This window comes from Carlito syrichta, unplaced genomic scaffold (assembly GCF_000164805.1).
Source record: "Carlito syrichta isolate Samal-C Ts95f unplaced genomic scaffold, Tarsius_syrichta-2.0.1 Scaffold308112, whole genome shotgun sequence".
NCBI classification, from domain to species: domain Eukaryota; kingdom Metazoa; phylum Chordata; class Mammalia; order Primates; family Tarsiidae; genus Carlito; species Carlito syrichta.
The window spans coordinates 42,154-53,569 of record NW_007252208.1 but is presented as its reverse complement, the minus strand read 5'-3'; the positions used below and the strand labels follow the sequence as shown (position 1 = coordinate 53,569).

The following is an 11,416-nucleotide window of genomic DNA, read 5'->3' as shown; positions in this document are numbered from 1 at the left end:
TCTCGTGCTTGCGCTTGTGCGAGTCCATCTGCGACATGCCCACGACCGTGTGGCGGCAGCCCGGGTGCGTGCAGTGGAAGTGCGAGCACTTGAGCTTGTACTTGCAGTCGGGCACGGCGCAGTCGGCGCTGGAGCTGAACTGGCAGAAGCCCGCGGCGCTGATCACGTCCTGCTTGCCGTGGTGCTTGCGGTGCGCCGTGACCTTGGTGCTGTCGGTGCAGCGGAAGCGGCAGCGCAGGCAGTGGAAGTGCGTGCTGGAGCCCGAGAAGGGGCAGTCGGCGAAGTGGCAGCTGAGCGAGGCCTTGAAGCGCTTGAAGTCGTCCAGCACGAGGTTGTCCACGCGGTCGTGGTGCTGCGCGTGCTTGTACATGTGCGTGCGCCCGCAGAACTTGTAGCCGCAGTTCTCGCGCGTGCAGTGGTAGTGCGTGACCTTGAGCGAGAACTGGCAGGCCGCGTCCTTGCAGTCCTCGTAGAGGTCGAAGCGCCGGAAGCCCTCCAGCATCATGCCCTCGTCCAGCATCTTGCGGGAGGACGCCGTCTTCCGCCGCTTGCCGAAGGGCGACATGTCCTCGATGATCCAGAAGCGCTTCTTGGCCCCCGAGGCCGTGGGCAGGGAGATGGTGTTCCCTGCGGAGGGGCGAGGTCAGGACAGGAGGGGTGTCCCCGGGCTGGCAGAGCCGCCAGGCACCCCCCGGTCACACCGACACAGGGCCCCGTCCTGGCTCGCGGCCAGAGGCAGCGCTCGGGGACACCTGGGCGGCCCTGTCTCCGGGGGCCTCTCCTGCCCCCTCCCCAGCCCTGGACGGCGGGAAGGCGGGCGGGGAGCCAGGCGTCCGCCCCAGGGTGGCACACCAACCCGCTCTGGGGAGCCGGTGGCTGCTCCCTGGCCAGTTTGGGTGGGAAGAGAGGACACGTTCTGGCGCTAATCGAAGCTGAAGGGGGAATCTAGGTCGGTGGAGTGTAATTACCCAAGTTGGACGGGGGCCAGGACGCCATCACACGCGGCCCTAATGAGGGACGGGCCGGCTCCCCTCCGCGGCCAACCAGTTTCCCGGCTGCCGCCTGTCTGCACAGGGGACCTGCCCACTCACAAAAGAGGTGCCAGGTGCCCCGGGGTTATGTGGGGCTGCAGCTCGCCGCCCCAGGAGCACCTTTGCCTTGGTACCAGAAGGTTCTTTGAGGTCTTGGGGTTTTCTGCCCACAGCAGACTGGAGCAGGCAGCCCTGCTGTGGGGCCAGGCTTCAGGGAGCCAACCCTACCCTCCACCCTTGAGCTCGGAGCCTCCCACCTAGGCCAGGAAGAGGCAGAGGCCCAGCCAGAGACAGGCGCCCATCTACGCCTGCCTGGCCCCAGACTGCGTCCTGGGTCTTAGGATGCCCGTTGCCAAGGCCGTGATCCGTGCTGCACCCCTCTCTGGGAGGCCCGTGTCCCACGACTGTGGGTACAGGAAGCCCAGGCTCCTGTTGGCTGCAGAGGCAGCTGGCCCCAGCGCCCCCCGGCCCCCGGAAACAACAAAGGGAAACCCTCCAGCTCGGCCCGCCAGAGTGGGCAGGGGCTGGCCTCTGGGCTCCTCTCTCTGACTGGCCTGGCCCGCCCTGAGCTGGCCTGGAAGGCCTGGCAGCCACCCTGGTCAGCCACCAAGTGTCCGCACTGCCTATTCGGGGAACAGGCTCCATCACCCACCCTAAGCAGACAAAGAGAAACCAAGGACTGCGGTGGGCTGGGGGTACCCAGGCAGGGGCAAGGGATGGTCTCCGGCCTTGAAACCGGGTGGGCAAGGAGTTGCTTTGGGTCTAAGTCACAAGTCTGGTTAGGTCAGAGCAGAGCTTCCCATGGCCTGAAGTCCCTCAGGGCGGGGGGCCTCCACCCCACTGGTGCCATAACTCCTGTCAGAACATGAGACAAGAAAGAGCGGGCGCAGAGGCAGCTGGGGTGACGTCTACATCCAAGGGATGGGCCAGCAGACACCATCCCTGTGGGCACCAGCTATGGGGCAGGACGAGAGGGAGGGTCTCTGCCACTGAACGTCGCCCGGGGCCTGAGGCCTGAGGCCACTGAGATGTTCTCTTCCTGCTCTGCTTTGGGGGTGGGGTTCAGGATACTCTCAGGACCCTCGGAACCCGGGCAGGTCCCAGGCCCCGGTAAACCTTCCCGAGAACACCTGTCTCTCCTGGTGCCAGATCCCAGGGAGACTCCTGCGAGCAGAAGGGATGGGTCTGGCCCCTCCCAGGGTGTCCAGCAGGGACCTGGGGCGGGGCAGGCATGGCCGTCTCTGGGAAGGGAGGGGTGAATCCCTGGCAGCGACGCTCTGGCCAGCCCAACACTGAGCAGGAGCCATAGGAGCTGTCCTTGAACAGAGACGGGACTCTGGTCTCAGGGGTGCTTGGCCGTGAGGGGTGCAGAGTGGCCCGGGCGTAGCCCAGCTGGCTGCAGAAAGGGTCAGCCCTGAACCAAGGCCTGGAGGGTCGGATGGGGTGACAGACACTGGCGAGAGGGCACGTTGGAGTTACCTGCGGCATCCTGAACTAGGGGGACGTCACATTTTACTGGAGGTGGAGTGGCAGTGACAGGCGGGAAGCTGGGCGGGCTGCGGATGGGGTGGGCCAGGCCCCGGGTGGCTCCGAGAGTGGCACTGAGCAGAGAGTATGAGAGACAGGACGGAGAGAAGAGGCATGGGAGGGGGGGGAGGGGCGGCCGGAGCACAGCCGGCGAGAAGGATGGAGTTGGTGGGGGCTGCGGGGCCGCGCGGGCAGCCTCGTCACCGGCGGCAGCAGGAGGAGGAGGAGGAGGAGGAGGAGCCGGGCAGCCTGGAGAGGGTGGAGAAAAGCAGAAAAAAAAAAAAAGAAACCAAAACAAAGAACAAACAAAACAAAAATGAGAAACCCAATGGCAGAAGCAAGTATGATATGAAAATGGGTGCACAGAGGCGCAGAGAAGGTGCCACAGAGAAGAGGCAGGAGAGAGGCGGAAGGGCGGTGCGGAGGCCACGGGCAGGTGTGCCAGCAGCCCGGCAGGGGAGGACGGAGCCCACTGTGCGCCCTGGGCCCTGGCTGACCCCGCCGTGGCTCTGAGGGGCCGGGCTGAGGCTCCTCTCCTGGAAACTGAGGCCGAGGGCACGCTGCCGGGCGTGGGGGGCGGCGGGAGCGGCCTCCGTGACCCACATCCCACAGACCAGCTGGCCTGGCCGCCCCCAGCCTGCCCGCCTTTGGGGCCCTTGACCATGAGCCTTCTGTCCCAAGCTGGCAGTGCTGGGCTGGGGAGGAGGGCCTGTCCCGGCAGAAGCGCCCACCTGCCCGCTCACCTGCCGCGGTGCTCTCGTTGCCCACGGGAGTGCTGGAGCAGCTGCGATCCATGGTGGACGACTCAGAGGACATGGCTCCCGGGCTGCAGCCAGTGTAGTCCATGTACTCATCTGTTTCTGTGTCCATCAGGCTCGGGGGTCCCTGTGGGGAAATGGAGGTCCCTGAGGGAGCTGGGGTGGGGGCAGGTGGCACCTGCCTGGAAGCAGGAGTGGGCCAGGGAGGGGCCGCCGCTTGCTCTGGGCTCTCACCTGGGAGGGGGGCACGCGATCGAAGTTCTTTCCCAGCATCCTCCGCATGTGCTTCCGGGCATGGGAGGTCATCTGGTGCTTGAGGAGGAAGGAGAACTGGCAGCCCTCCCGGATGCAGTGGAAGTGGCTGTTCACCTGGTTGTACTTGCAGCCTGTGGACACAGCCCCACCTGGCGTGAGCCCCTGCGGCCGGCCAGCGCTTGGGGCACCCAATGCATGTTGGGCACCGCTCTGGGCCTGGGGGAAGGGAGGCCAGCAAGGCAGGTGGCGCCTGGGAAGCGGGTAATTCCCCTGAGGTTGCCCCCTATGAGGACGGCCAGGGAGTCCAAGGCCGCATGGCTGTCCCAACCCTGGGCCTCCTGCCGGCCTAGCACGGAGGCATGTGACACGGCAGGCTAGCCTCATCCCCTGCCCCATACGTGGAGAGGTCCACAGCTCCAGGGCAAGGGACCCTAATGGACCCCGTCTACTAGGTCAGCCACCTCCCAGCATGCCACCTGCTCCCACATCCCCTCTGGGGAGCCCGGGGTGCTGCCTGCCCTCCGCCTGGCCCCCGCCCATCCCTGCTTTGCTCTGGGCTGGGAACAAACACAGCCGACAGGACTGAAGCAGTGTCACCGGGGCAGGTGAGGGCCTGCCCGCTGCCATGGTGCCCGCACTGGCCAGGTGTCTCCTGTCATCCCCAGCTTTGTTTGGCCCCAGCTACCACCCAAAACACCCGAAGTTGAGTAAATACTGGCAACCACAGAATCCCCTGACATCTGTAAACAAAACCCAGGAACAGCACAGGCCACCGAGCGTTGACACCTGTTGCCATGGTTACCAGCCCTTTTGCTGGCCAGGAATCCCTTTTGAATTAATACTTGAAAGGGAAGGTTTGTTTCCTTTCTCTCCCGGCAGTTGACTTTGAGTATCTCACCCTAGACTGCAGCTGGCCCCACCCGCGCTCCCCAAGACCCCGCTGCCATGACCACTGGGCCCCAACAGGCCGTGCCTGCAGCCCAGGTGCCGCCTGCCTGGCTCCCACCTGCCCTCCAGTTTCCAGTCTCTTCCTAGGGAGAGTCCTGCCCCACACTTGCAGGCCCGTGGGTGTGTGGCTCTGTCCTGGGGTGGGGGGTGGGTGCTGCCTGCTGGCTCTGGAGCCCCTCCCACAGGCAGCCCCAGCAAGCTCAGTACGGCAAGTCAGTGGGGAGGCCCTGCAAGGGCTGGGGGGCCTCCCTGCCAAGGGCTCAGCTCTCAGCAGCAGAGTCAACTCTGAGGCGCCTCTGCCAACTCGGGACGTGTGTGGCCTCCCCTTCCCAGAGCCATGGCAGCTCTCTCCTGGCTGCCCCAGCTGAGCTCACAGTGAACCTGACTGTTCCCCCACCCCAGATCCCAGCACTGGGTCCAGTGCCAGCACACAGCGGATGCTCAAAAAATCCTAGTGCCACCATTGTCACTGCGATCATCCACCCTCCCCTGCAATAGCACAGAGCTGTCCCTCAATAAATAGCTTGTGGAATGAGAGGAATGAGTGAACGAACCAACCATGGTTCATTGTGAACAGAAAACTCATCTTTCAAACAATGGAAGGAGATTCCAGGAATCTTGAACTCCAAAGACTTACCTGCAAGCCCTCTTGAAGAGAAAAGGAAAAACGAACTAAACCAGCACCCTGGATGGTGGTGAAGAGGTCCCAGGGCGTTTGTCTGGGGTCGGGGGTAGTGCTCTGAGTCACCCTCACCCTCTCTCTTGGGCTGCTTCGGTTTGACTATTTTAAACGTTCGACATGCCTGGCCTGAGATATCTGGGACATCTTTAATAAGACATGGAGCCTGAGGTGAGGGAAGGAGGTGGGTACCAGGAGAGGTGGCCCAAGCCATCAGAGCTTCAGGGGCTAGGGCCAATCTTGCCAGCTGCCAGAAGCCCCGCCCCCAGACGTGGCCTTGGGTACCTAGCCTGCCGCACTCCTCGCGCTTGGTGAAGTATTTGAACCCATTGGCTGCCCGCCGCTCAGCTTTCTCATGCTTCTTAATGTGCCACGGCAGCTTGGTGGTGATGTTGGTCACGAAGTAGCAGCCAGTCCGGAGGCAGTGGTAGTGCCCACGCATTCGGAACTCGCAGTGCTGTGGGGAGGCAAAGAAGGGTCAGAACAGGTGGGTGACTTCCAGGTGTTCTTACTTCCCCCAGGCCTCGTGCTGTGGTGGGCCCTTTTCATGCTCTGAATATGACTATCATGTAAAAACCTTTCATGTGTTAAAAAGCAATACATTCCCTTTATCACTTCACTAAAACATCCTACCTGGTAATCTTACAGTTCCTCTCTAATCCCATGCCCAGAGCAGACATCACTAATCTATTTTAACACTCTTCCCTGCCCACACCTAGGCAGACATCACTAATCTATCCCAGCACTCTTCTCTAATGCCCAGACCTAGGCAGACCTCACCAATCTGTCCTAGCATTCTTTTCTGTCTGGACATCCAGACCTTGACTCACACTCTTTTGGAGTGGGGATAAGACCTTTATGAGGAGTCTGGTCTGCCGTTCCTGTCTGGGTATGAACAGTTCTACTTCTTCATCCGTCCTAGGGGCCTGTCTTAAAATTCTAGGCCTTTGGGGAAAGGGGACATACCCAGTTCTTGGATAGGCCAGAATAATGCCAAGTGCACAGTGGCTGCCCAGCATTTAGTCACCACTGGTGGTTAGGGCCGAAATGATAGACCTCACCAACTGGGTACCGATCTGGACCCCTGCCCAGGGGCCTCCAGGGGCTTAGGGGCAGACAGTGTCCTTTCCAGTGTTGTGGAAGCCAACTTAAGACGGGTGTGAGAAATGGAGTCTCTGCCAGGAGGCACTTGTCCTAAGCCCTGTGCCTCCCCCGCCCCCACCCCCAGCCTGCCTGCCATGCTGACCTGGTTGGGACAGAGACACTGCAGCGAGTAGTAAGCAAACTGGTCTCGCACGTTCACCAGGTTGTTGTTGGGGTTGATGTGGTCCAGGCAGTGGGATTCAGCCTTGCCAGAGGTTTTGCAGACATATTTGCAGTTCCCAAAGAGACAGTGGAAGTGGAACTTGTTGGCATACTTGCAGTCCGTCGCGAGGCAAGGATCGCTGGAAGGAAATCACAGCCCAGAAGGTCACTGCCATTCCCAAGCCCTCCCCGTGGTGTGCTGGCTCCAGCTGTGTTGGGGTTCACTCTCCCATCACCAGTGGTGCCACCAAGAGGGACTGCCCTCCTGCTCAACAGGATGACTCAGCCGGAGACTACAGATCCCAGCATGCATCCCCACCTCCTTTTAGGAGCTCTGCATGGTGCACAAGGATTGCAGTAAGCAGGGTGCCCAGAGCATTGCATGCTGGGACATGCAGTTTCCACAACCGCACCTCAGGATTCTAGATAAGGAAGGCTGTAATAACTTCTTGGATATGAAAATAAGAATGGTGCTGCCAACCCTGGCGGGATGCCTGTGAGGCCTTGGCTAGCATGGTACCGGCGCCACCTTAGATGTGGCTGACTGACAGACTGCAGATGGGTGGGCAGCCCTACCAGGAAGCTCTGCTTCCACGGGCCTCAGCAAGTGGGAACATGTGCCTGGTGTCAGGTCCTGTGGAGGCTCACAGCTGCTGGGGCTCCCAGGGTCAGTTCAGGGCTCGTGGCGCCCACCCACTCAGAACCTCATGAGCCAGTGGAGCGATAGGGGGCGGGGGGATATGTGCTGGCCCAATCCCCTATGTCTGGCCTGCCCGTGAGGCTGGAAGGGCCAGTGAACAGTGGCCCCTGCCCTGGGGCCTTGCCTACCAGGTTGCAGAGTGGTGCAGGAGGATGCTGGGCTCCAGCCTTCTGCTCTGGTTGGCAACGCTGCGGTCCCCCCACCCAGCAGACCCACAGCGGGCGCTCTGACCAGGTCTGGAAAACTCGGGCTGCCACTTTGGAGAGGGGCAGGGAGGGAGGCTGGGGAAGGACGGAGAGGAGCGCTGGTTCCCTTCCATGCTGTGGGCCCAGCCCCAGGTGCTCAGAGAGGGAGGACAGCTGCCACTCAGGCGATATAAATAATCAAATTTATTACTTTTATTGAGAACAGGAAGCAGCACACATTACGATACAATGTCACCGTTCTCGCCGCAAGGAGCCACCACCATCCATTGAGGAAGGTCCCTTCCACCCCTGAGAGCTCGGACCACTGTGCAGGTAGGTGAGTGTAAGACTGAAGAGGGCCTAGCCCCCTGCCCCCCACCAGAGATTCAGCCATGAGTGTGAGCCACAGAGGAGGCCAGCCAGGAGGCCCAGAGACAGATGCAGCCCTCCTCCTCAGGCTGGGGAACGACCTCGACCTCCAAGGACTCCTGGCCCCCACAAGGTGGTCCTTGCAGGATCACCCCGCCCTGCAGGGACAACGGCCACTGCCAGCACCATCGCCCCCACCCTGGCCGGCCTGCTGCATGACAGACAGTGAGGTCCGAGCAGCAGCATCTTTGGCTAGGAGCACATCGCCCGGTGGCCATGTCCTACAGAGGCTGGGGACAGCCAGCGCCAGCTGCAGCATGAGGAGCAGGGCCTCCTCAGCTGGCCTTCCAGCACCTACTCCCGAGACGCGAGGGGAACGCGGGACTCCCGGCTCATCGAGGGACTCACTTCTCCTGGAACTGGAGGAATCCGGGTTTGACCTGGGGCTTGGCGTTCTCTAAAGAAGTCGTTGCCAAGGGCGAAGCGGGCAGGTGAGGCACTGACGCTGGAATCTGAGGCATCTGGGGTACGGTGGAAGCCAGCTGCTTCCAGGCGAGCAGGGTGGGGGTGGAGGGCACAGAGGCCAGGCTGGGAGCGGGCCCCTCCAGAGAGGAGACCGTGGCTGTGGTGGCGGGAAGGGCCGGTGGGGACGAGGGGGCCATGGGAGGCTTGGTCTCAGCCCCCGAGGCCGGGAAGGACGCCTCCGCGCTTCCTTTCGCCCCTCCTCCTTCTGTCCGGAAGTGGAAGCTGCAGGAGGCAGAAGAGGATGTCTCAGGTGGGGGGTCGAGAAGGCCCCCAGCAGGTCAGCCTTCCCTGGCCAGCATGCCTCAAGAGGCCTGCCACTGAGACCCCAGTGTCCCTACATCGTCCCCGGCTGCGGGCTCCGAAGTCTCCCATGATCATGCCAGGGCGGAGGGGCCTGAGAGCAAACTGCTGTGTCCTCTGGTTCTGAACTCAGGCTCCTGGCTTGGGCCTTACTCCACCTTCCTACGTGAGACCGTCTTCTGTCCCTAGCTCCTCGCTGTGTGTGTATGATGGCAGGCCCTGCCTCATGAAGCCCCTTCCTTCCAGAACAAGCCTCCCCTTCGAGGTTTTAAAGGTGGGCCTCAGCATTCAAAATCAGCTCTTCTGTGGACCGGCAGCTGGGATGCCTGTGTGGGGAGAAAGGGCTGATCTGGGCCCAGAGAGTGCGGCGGGTCTGTTTCAAATGTTTACAAGTTCTGAGTTCCATTACAAGCAGCCAGCTAGGCGTGCAGCCTCTCAATGGGATTTACAACTTAATTTCATTATTTTTAGGGGCAAGGGAATCCAAAGATGTAATTCCGTGGCTTGGAAAGGTCTTCATCTAGGGTTTCTGGCCAGGCCAGAGTCTCTCCATCTGGGCTCTGCAGGGGCATCTGTGGTAGGGCTGATGGCTGATGCAAGGTGGGACCTGGGCAGGGACTCCAAGCACTGGGCCGGGGGCGGAGCGTGGGAAGCCCGACGTGCTCGGGCTGCACCTTTGGGATCCCAGCTTCTGTGGTCTGGTGGGAACCCAGCCCCACCCAACCCAGAGCCAGGCTGGGATAAACGAGGCTCTGTTGAACTGGGCCTCAGGACCCCCACTCACTTGGCGTGCTTGATGGCCCCGTCCAGGGTGCTGAAGAGGGCGCCACACTCCTCCACCACGCAGTGGAAGTGGGCCTTGTGGAGGAAGTCACACTGGGCGTTGCAAAAGTCCTTGGTTCCAAACCTAGCCAGGGGAGCCGGCCGTCAGAGGAGCCTGGGGCTCCAGCGGGGCTGGATAGGTGGTGGGCAGGAAGGTGGGCACGGCCGCAGCCTGGCCCTTCCCTCCCAGCAAGCCCCTCACCTGCGTAGGTACACCTTCCAGGGCTCGGACAGCTTCTCCTGAACCAGCGCCTTGACGGCCTTGCCCAGGAAGGGTGAGGGCTCCACGGCGGGGCCCCCCTCTGCTTCCGTCTTGATGCTCAACAAGCTGCCGAGGCTGGGGTTGCCCTGAGACATCTGTGAGGACAGAGGCCGAGCTTGGGGCCGGGGGAACCTCGGGACACAGACACGGCTGCCCAGAGAGCAGCAGCAGCTCTGGGCTGCTTGCCCGACCCGAGCCCCGCAACGCTGAGCATTGACCACGGCCCCACCCCGCTTGGCCCTGGCTGGGAAGAGCCCGGTGTGAACGGAGCGCCCGCGCTGCCCGCCCGGCCGTCAGGCCTCTCGGGCGGCTCACGCCCGTGCTGCCGGGATCCGTCACTCACACCCAGGCCACGGCGCAGGGCGCGCTGCCGCCCATCTCTCCCCAGACTTCGCGGCTCCCTGGTTATTTTCCTGCCAGAAGGTTTTCAAAAGAAGTGCAGGAGGAGGAGGGATGGGGGGAACCCCTGCGAATTCCTTGAGAACAAGAGAAGGCACACAAAAGAGGAGCAGGGAGGGGGGGAGGCTCCGGAGAGATGGAGACAGGCTCGGCTGCGGGGCAGGGAGGGGTCAGCGTGCCAGGAAGGAGTGGGGTGCGGGGCAGTGGCCCAAGGGGGGAAGGGAGGGCCGGAGAGCAAGCAAGGGGGGGGCAAGGGCCGCGGGATGCCTTTCCCGCCAAGTGCCCAGCCGGGACCCCCGCCTGATGAGGTCCCGGCCAGGACCAGCTCCCGCCTCAACAGTCACTTGTGTACAGTAACCAAATTAATCTTGCTGTAGTCAAATTTATCATGTGAAGGGGAAAAATATATTTGAGATGATGTATAATTTACAAAGACCCTGCATTATTTAAAATAAATATTCCGGAGCGACCTCTCGGAAGGCGTCCGAGACCGTTACTCAACCCGAAAAGTGGAAATTGATGTCTTACTCCCACTTTAGTCCCCCCTCCCCCACCCCTTTTTAAACAAACAAAAAATATAGAAAATAAATAAATAAAATTAATAACGAAGAACGAAAGAAGTTAGAGGGCTCTGGAAAAGCTTCTGGAGCCCTCCGTCTGAAGGGAAAAAAAGGTGTCAGAGGCTGGAATATATTTCTTCAGCCAGTTCATTAAATTAATTTGTAAGCAGTGGCTCTGAAATTATATCCGATGAAAAATGGCCTCAAAATTTAAATGGTACAAACTCATCTTATTAGAGGCAAAACATTAAAAAACAAACACATCCCCCCCACCCCCCAGCACAGCTTTAATTTCTCTGGGTGGGGGAACGGGAGGCGTGTGATGGATGGCTCTTACCTTATTCATAAGCGAGGATAAAAGAGATGAATTTGCCGGGACTGCGTGGCCATTTGATTCATTACTAGAACACACAAACCAGGGGGCTGAGCTCAGACAGCCCGGCCTGGGCCGCAGGCGCGCCCCTCCTGGCCCGGGCTCCGGCCCCGCGGTCGCAGCTGCCCGGGCAGGGGGACCCCGGGCGCCTGCTGTCCCCGGGGCTGGCCTGGCCTCACCTGGGCTCCTTCACAGTCAGGTCGAGACTGCGGTCTTGTGAGGCCTCGAGGGGGCCCGGGGCGCCAGCGCTCTCGGCGGGCTCCTGCTTCACCTGGGCTGAGGGGAACCTGGCTGGAGTGACCTGCTGCCCGCTTCCTACATGGGAGGGGAGGGAAGAGGGTCAGAGGGGCTGAAGCCTTGGACGGGCACAGGCCGCCATGCCCCCGGGAGGGAGGGCAGCGGGCCGGGCGGGCTGGGG

General features: G+C 61.5%; 1 protein-coding gene across 1 annotated transcript in view; it reads right to left on the bottom strand.

Annotated features, from left to right (window-relative positions):
* Positions 1–7,579: 7,579 nt before the first annotated feature.
* Positions 7,580–11,416, bottom strand: part of CASZ1 (castor zinc finger 1) — a 45,984-nt gene continuing 42,147 nt past the window's right edge. Inside the window, exons 9-13 of the mRNA XM_008064941.2 lie at positions 11,178–11,313; positions 10,963–11,026; positions 9,607–9,761; positions 9,367–9,489; positions 7,580–8,504 (exon numbers count right to left, since the gene is read on the bottom strand). Of these exons, the coding sequence (XP_008063132.2) occupies positions 8,162–8,504; positions 9,367–9,489; positions 9,607–9,761; positions 10,963–11,026; positions 11,178–11,313 (821 nt within the window). The 3' untranslated portion in view covers positions 7,580–8,161. The remainder of the gene's footprint in view (positions 8,505–9,366; positions 9,490–9,606; positions 9,762–10,962; positions 11,027–11,177; positions 11,314–11,416) is intronic.